The 7,986-nt window shown below is 52.8% G+C and overlaps 1 protein-coding gene across 1 annotated transcript; it reads left to right on the top strand.

Annotated features, from left to right (window-relative positions):
- The first annotated feature begins 1,324 nt into the window (after window positions 1-1,324).
- On the top strand, window positions 1,325-2,845 carry LOC137458807 (inositol 1,4,5-trisphosphate receptor-interacting protein-like 1). The gene has a single exon (XM_068170077.1). It carries the CDS (start codon window positions 1,325-1,327, stop codon window positions 2,843-2,845), a length of 1,521 nt encoding a protein of 506 aa, XP_068026178.1.
- The last annotated feature ends 5,141 nt before the right edge of the window (window positions 2,846-7,986 follow it).

The raw sequence follows: 7,986 nt of genomic DNA, 5'->3' as shown, positions 1-7,986 counted from the left end.
GCAGAAGAGGCCATTGCAAGGAGGCTTGTGAGAGAGACTCCAGTCATCACCTGGACAGTGCCCACCCCATCCTCTTCCAGGCCTTCCACTCCTTCCTCTGTGAACAGTTGTAAACAAATGTTGTGTTTGAGCAAATGCTGCACCTGTGTCTGTGCTTTGCTGTATTGGGAAATGGGGGCACAGGTTGCTGACTGCTCAGCTGCCACAGAGTCAGACTGAGCGATCTGTCAGAAGAGCTGATGTGGTGGGCAGAAAGTGTGAAGTGGGTTCCTTGGTCTCTCGTGGGGAGTCATAGAAAAGCAATGCCTTGGAGCCCTACAGCATGACCCTTGGGCAACCCCAGTGAGGTGGCAAGATCATCCATCAGTGTGGTAGCAATCCATCGCACACACTCACTCTGTCTCTGCCATGTTTTGGAGAAGCAGGGCACTAACAGCAGTTGTGTAGTGGAAGAGGTGCTCTCATAGCTGCATTTTGGGACACCTGAAGTGCAAATCCAATGAGAATGTAAGGCCAAAGACTGACAAGATCTTTGGTCATGCTGCCTCCTGCTCTCAGCACCCATCCTGCCATCACATGACACACCACCAGCATGCCACCATTTGTGTTATGATGGCACCAAGAGCACAGCCACAACCACAATCCAAGGGGCCAGCAGCAAGGGAGATGATTCCAGATGTGTGGATGGCACCTCAAGGAGGAACAGCAGGTCCCAGGATCATGTCACCTGATGTGAGTTTTTGTAAGGCTCTTTGAGGCCTCTCTGCCTGGGAAGAGGAGTCCCTGGGCGCCACGTCATCCATGGTGGCTTTGCACTTTGTAGGGGTCAGGGCTTTGGCTGCCTTGGGTGGCTGTGAGTCACTGAATAGAGCCAGTGGGCATGGCCGGGGTCCTGGCAACTCCACCTTGTGTGGTTTGTGACATCACAATGGGTGAGCAGCTCTAAATGGGGCACTGGGCAGCTGTGCCTCAGTAGAGCTTCGGCTAACAGTAAGTGTGGGTGTAGGGAGGGGAGGGTGGATGAGAGCCAAGGCAGAGGGGTAGCTCCCTGGGACATAGGAGGCCTCACCCTGCACTAAGGCACCAGGTGCTCACAGGAGCACCCTGAGCCGAGTGCTGCTGATGCTGGGGCTGGATATAGACCCTTGCTGCATCCCAGCTGCCTGCGGCCCTTGAGTTCCTACCTCTCCCCAGTTCCTGCAGCTCCTCTAGTTGCTGTCAAAAAAGAACTCCCTCCTTCCTCAGCCCCACTGAATTCTTTCTCTCCCTTTTCCTGCAGGCCATGGCTGCTACAAAGGTCCTCGCTTTGCTTCTGCAAGGCCTAATGCTTTTCTCAGTGAAGGTTCAGGAGAAGCTGGATGAGGCCGCATGGAAGCACATGGAGGAGCGCGAGAAGGAGATGAACCAGGAGATGACTCGTCTGATGGAGGAGATGGAGAGGAGAAGCCGACCTCAGTGGAGCCTGGTGCCCATGATCCTGCAGCAGAGGCCTCAGGAGCAGAGCATCACAACCTGGGCAGCTGTGCTCTTTGCCGCCATTGCTGGAGTGCTAGTCCTCCTGTTTTGGCTCTGCTGGTGGCTCAGGAAAAGATGCCGTGAGACAGACTCAGTGCGCAGCATGAATGAGATCTCAATCAGCAGCACATATGAGGATGATGAGGAAGAAATTGATGCAGAAGACAGGATTTTTGCCATCCTTTCATGCCATGGCAGGCGTATCCAGTGGCCTCTGCAGAAAATAATCTCCAGGAGCGAGGTGGTAAAGGGGCTGATGGATGACCTCCTGCAGGTCTTGCGAATTCAGCTGTCAAACACTTTCTTGCCCGTGCTGCAGGAGGCCATTGGTGTGGACAGCACATTTGAAGGATGGAGTCCCTGTGAGGTTGACAATGTTATCTACCACATGCTGGTGCCCCTGAAAGCCCCCACTGGCCATAAGTTCTGGATACAGACACTGGGCGACTGGTGCCAGATTGAAGGCATGCTCTCCCGCATCCATGTGGAGCTGGAATGCAGCTGTGGGGGACAGAACAGTCTGTGCTTCCTCCACAGCACTCAGAAGCAGCTGAGGAGGATAAAGAAGGCACCCAAGGTCCTAGACATCCTCTGTACCCACTCATACCTAGATGTGGAGAAAGTTGCAGAGTGGTTCCAGGATTTGGTGAAGAAAGCCTGGACGGCATTGCCTCAGTCACGACGCTACAAGATGAATGTGCTGCCCTACAGCCAGACCACCTGCATGCTGCAGCTGAAAAGTGACTCCGGGAGTAGCCTCATTCTTGAGATCTTGTTTGGGGTGCAGCAAGGTGACTCAGATATCTTCCTCAGCAGTCCTCCTGCAGCAGAGAGCCCAAGAACGGTGTGGACAATGAACTACCTTGTGGCAGAGAAGAAGTTCTTCAGCCACATGGCCAGACAGGTCCCACACGGCAGCTTCCATCTCAAATGCCTTCATCTCTGCACCTCCATCCTGGAGGGCACAGACATTTCCCTCTATATCCTCAAGACAGTGGTCATGCACCTCCTCAACACCACACCCATGTCAGGATGGTGCAGACGGGACTGCATCATGCGCCTGGGAGATATCATGAGCTACCTGCACTGCTGTCTGGAACAGAAGAAGCTCAACTTCTTCTTCTTTGGCAATGCAGAGATGCCCAAGGAGATCATCTTGCCTCCAGACTTCCAAACATACGAGCCACCCAACCTCTTGGAGCATCTGGTGCACGATCAGGCTGCCCATACCAAGGCATTGAGACAGTTTGAGGAGATTCAGGACAGGCTCATGAACAGGCTGTACCAGGGGGTCTCCACCAGCAGACGAGCCTCCACAGTCATGCGGTGAGCTGCGCCGACCACAGGTCTGTATCACCACCTGGACATGACTGTACCTTGCCTCTTCCACAGCATCCATGTTTTCTGGGATCTTTCCCCTCTCTTCCTAGATGTAAATAATTGTTGTGTCTGAGCAAATGCTGCATCTGTGTCTGTGTTTTACTTTGCAGGGAAGCGTGGGTATAGTTTGCTGACTGCTCACCTCCCACAGAGTCGCGCTGGGCACTGCTCACCTGCTGCAGCATTGGGCTGAGCACCTTGGCAGAAGAGCTGAGGTGAAGGGATTTCATTTCACCAGTTTTGTAAGTAAGGCTCCCTGACCTTGGGTTCCTGCCATGGGGCAATCACAAGATATTCTACCTCTCCACAGTTCTCTAGGTTGCCTGTGCAGGCAGGAACTGTCAAGTGGGTTCCTTAGTCTGTCATGGGGAGTCACAGGCAAAGCAAGCCCTCAGAACCCTGCAGCATGACCCTTGGGCAACGCAGTTCAAGGCACACACTCATCTGTCCGTGCCACATTCTGGAGAAGCAGTGGCCTAACGGCAGTTGTGTAGTGCAAGAGGCGCTCCTCAAGGCTGCATCTGGGACACCCCCAATGGAAATCCAGTGACAGCATATGGCTGAACACTGCCAAGATCTTTGATCAGTGTGAGGAGTGATCAATGAGTCAGTCAGCTCAGGGGGCCTGGCTGTGGCAGGCTCCACAAGAGCCCTGCTCTTCCAACGCCTGCTCTCCTTTTTTGGCAGCAGGCCTAGCTTGGGTCAGCGGGCAGCTCAGGCTGCCTCCTGTAGCCTTCTTCGTAAGATTTTGGCAGCTTTGGGAAGCTTTTTTTACCAGAATCCAGGTCCTGCTCCACTTCCTATGTACTCTGACTGTATTTCAGGCCATATAGAGGGAAGCACATTTATGATCTCTTGATCCTTCTAGGCTGTGCCGTGTGAGGCTCGCTCTGATGTCTACATGAAGTGAAAGAAGGACGTGTGGCGTCCGTGGCGTCTGTCCTTCAGAGCCACTGCTAGGCGCAGAACCCTGCTTCCCGAGAGTGCCCCAAGACCATCTGCTGATGGTAAGTAGGGAATAACCTCTCTTTGCTTGTGCTTCTGGGACGGCCTTTGCTCGTGCTTAGCATTCTTAAATTCCTTCCATCTTATTACTGGCCTTTGCTATGTTCCCCTCCCCCCTGTCCATCTAGGAAGGGGAGCGCTAGAGAGCAGCTTTAGTGGGCCCCCTGTCATGGCCCAACCACCGCAAATATAATTAACCATAAAACGGAAATTTTTGTGTGTATGAAAATACAGATGGGGGTGGAAATAGCTGGAGACTCACTGCTTTACTTTTTTCCCCACAAGATGTCATTAAATTGAGATGGAGAAAGAAATGGTGACAAGTGTAGGAGACCCCAGGATGTATTTAAGGTAAGCCAAAAGATCAATTTATTTTAATGCTGAAGTTAATTTTTACTGTTATCTCCCAGACAATGTGCTGCAAGCCAGTGTAATAGTTTGAAGAGCACTTACTGCATACTCACTGAGGCAAATACTTCACTCCCAGGGAACTCTGCATCGGGCAACAGGCAGTCAGATTAGAAGAAGGAACAGCAGAGTCTGCCTTTTTGTGTGCACACAGCAGGTACACAGCTGTGAGGAGAAGGGTCCAGCAAAATTCCAGGACAGCTCTCCCTTGGAGGAATCAATTGGTCATACCACCCCCTATGTATTGACAAAGACCTTACCAATGATAGCAGAGAATATGAATCTATTGTTGTTTAATCAAAACCTCTACATGCGTGTCATTTGCTCTATTACACAAAAATAGTTCATTATTCACCTTCTCTAAATTATCTGTTGCATCTATACCTCTTCTTGATTGCCTACAGGTATTAAAGGGCCTCCTCCGGTGGGGCCTTCAACGATCACTACCAGTGGGGCCTTCTACCCCCTTGGCCACAGGAATTTCCACTGCTGTGCACCCATATTCTTGACACCAAACATGCTTGGGAGAGGAGGATCTGGCTAAGCCAAGTGAGAGCGAGAGCCCAAAGTCAGTGAGATGAGAGAGAAGAGACCATTGGAGCCTCTGAAACACCATGGAGAGCCTTCAGTCAGTGTGCTGCCATTGAGAATAGGGCATTGGAGCTGCTGAAACACCATTGAGAGCCCACAGCCATTGAGGTGCCATCGAGAACAGGGCATTGGAGCCTCTGAAACACCACTGAGAGCCCACGGTCAGTGTGCTGCCATTGAGAACAGGGCATTGGAGCTGCTGAAACACCATGGAGAGCCTTGTGTCAATGTGCTGCCATTAAGAAGGGACCATCGTAGCCCCTGGAATGAGACTGAGAGGCCATAGTCAGGTGGATGATTGCAAAGGGGTCACTGGATCGTCTCAGGCAGGGTTAGAGGCCCACAGTCCGCTGGACAGCTGAGGTGACTGGAAGGTCTGGTGATGTCTTCGCTCCTCCAAAACCTGCAGAGGGCTGACAAGAACAGCAACAGCTGCAGCAAGTGCATCCAGCCCTTGGAAGTCAAAGCCCCAGAGAATGGGCATGAGCCCACGGAGGTGAACACCTGGATGACTGCACCTTCAGAGCATCAAGAGGCCATGGAGGTGGATCCTCTTCAAAACCAGCCCCAGGCAATGCCGCTGGAGCCATCCTCCTCACCCATATCTAGCTTCACAGGGCACTACTCCACCCTGGCTCATGCACCACGGGGCCCAGAGAGCCGGAGGACTGCCGGCGGCTCCCCGACACCCTCTAAGCCCCTGGCTCTAAACAAGGGGCAGCGGCCCCTCCGACGGCACCGGCTGTCGGCAGGCCCAACCCCAGCGGCGTCGGGCGCCTGCCAGACCTCGCCCGGCCGCAGCGGAGCCCTGCCGTGACACCCCCTAGCCCGGCCCGCATGAAGGGCATCAGGACATGCTCTGCCCTGAGCCCTGGGGAAGAGGTGAGGAGAGCGGCTGCCATCTGCTGCTGGCAGCCCCACTGCAGCGGCGCCACTCCCCTGGAGAGCGAAGGCAACCCAAGGCAGCCCCGCAGACCATCGCTACCGCCGGACACCATCGGAGGGCGTCGGAGCCCACCGGAGTCTGCTGGACTGCCCTGCCCTGCCCTGCCCTGCCCCTCCACCCAGGCTACTCTGGGGCCTGGCCGTGGGGCCAAGGGAGTGCAACGAGCGACGCCGGGGCGCAGCTCTGGAGACCGTCGGAGATGGGCAGAGGCCATCGAGACCGCCCAACACCTCTGGAGACCACGGCAGCTTTGGGGACTCCCCTGCATCACCACCCAGGTTAATGGGCCCTGGCCACGGGCCGAGCAGGGTGGATGTCCACAGCGAGCTCTCTGCTCGGCCACCAAAGGTGTGGGTCGAGATGCAGCCACACCAGACCGGCAGTGAAGATCGCGGAACACCAGCAGACCCTCCAAGAAAGCAGACACTCTCCATCCTTCTTCCATCCCATTCCAGATGGAGAAACAGCTCTCCTGCTGGAGAAGACATTTCAGGATGGGTTCAGACAGTTCTCAAAGGTTTTGGCCTCTTTAGGAAACCTTGTAATTGCTTATCAAACCCCCACACCCCCCCCCCCCCCCCCCACACACACACATAAACATCCAAACAAATAAAACCAACACCAACACCAACAACCTAAGCTCTCCTCTGCTATTTGGCACTTTTGTGGATGCATGGGGACTCCTGTGTCCCCTTCTGGCCTCTTCAGAGCAGGAAAGACACGGACACACAGGGTAGTACAGCTCCAGCCCAGCACCTTCGAGCTGGTGGGGGACACAGGGCACGCAAGGGCAGAGGGAAGGAACTGCTGCTATACAGCTGGGAGAAGAGAGGGCTCAGGCCTGGATCAGCAGGACTGCTGATCTGCCAGAAAAATGGAATGGTTCTCCTGACCCCCCTGAGCTCCTCTGTCTTGATGGTCTTTGACCATTGTCAGGAAACAAGACCCTTGTCACACACCTGCACCCACCCCAAGGAGAGGCAGAATTCAGCTCCCAGTGTTCAGAGGCCAGCTGAGAGGCTGAGGCTGCACACCTTGGCAGAAGGTTTCTCTGTTGAGTATGGAACAAGCCTTGGGGGAGGAACTGTCTGGTAGGTGGAAAAGGAAAGCCAAAGATCTGGGGTGTATTAAGAAGAGTGTGGCTGTTAGAAACCCGTGCCTAAATGCCTAGAAAGGAATTGCAGCCAGTTACACTCCATGGCAAGCTGTGGTGGTGTTTTTCACTCATGACATGAACAATTAGCTTCTAAGGGTTTTCTCTGTACCAAATTCCACCTTCTGGATATTCTTCAGAGCTTTTCAGAATTTTACTGCAGACTGGAGGTATGTTAGAAATACAGGGTAGAAGAAAGAAGGAAAGCTGGCATAAAACCAGACAAGTCTTTAAGAAGCAAGATCAGAAGAAGTGCAACAGCCCAGCTATTCTACGTGGCTGTTTTATTTTTAAGATGTGGTCAGCAATCTTTTCAATGTTGAAGGACAGTTATGATGGTAAAGATCTGTGTTTGCCTGGTGCATGGTTTTGCAGGTCAATATTCCTGCAGATTAAGCTTTTGTGTAACTGCTAGCAAGGGACAGGTCCACACAGGAGCCACACATGGTAAGTCAGGCATGGCTTAGCTAGCAGCAGCTGATTAATTGTGCCCTTCTGTTTGCACTTGGCAGAGGTGCAGGCTGCACTCTCCACAGCCGTCCCTCCTCATCACTGCAGAAACAGACACAGACACTCCTGCTAGTCACACTTCCATCTGCTACCAGGTGGCTCTCTCCTGCAGGGCCCCGTAGACAAGCCCAGTTAGAAATGGCTTTTATTCACCCAGACTTTTACGGCATGGTGACCCATCAAAGACAGGATGTTTTCTGCCGTCACTTTTCTTAGTCATCAGCTTCTTTCTAGGTAACAATTTCAGATACTCAGATTGCTTATTTCTCTGTCTGATTGAGAAACTGATATTCTCTGCAAGACTAAATGGAAAAAATGAAGTCATTCTCTCAGACACAGAATTATGCAGTGCTTTGTAGCCAAACTGGACAATAAACCTCTTCTGCTTGGGTGCTGCATTCAGCAGTATTTGATGCTAATATTTCTATTCTGATTATAATTTACAATGCAAGGGAGAATGTTTGCTATGTGATGTGCT

The sequence above is a fragment of the Melanerpes formicivorus genome, unplaced genomic scaffold (assembly GCF_026170545.1).
Source record: "Melanerpes formicivorus ecotype bairdi unplaced genomic scaffold, bMelFor1.0.p_v2 SCAF_280, whole genome shotgun sequence".
Classification (NCBI taxonomy): Eukaryota; Metazoa; Chordata; class Aves; order Piciformes; family Picidae; genus Melanerpes; species Melanerpes formicivorus.
Note: the sequence above shows the minus strand (reverse complement) of the source record. Positions and strands in the feature narration are given on the sequence as shown.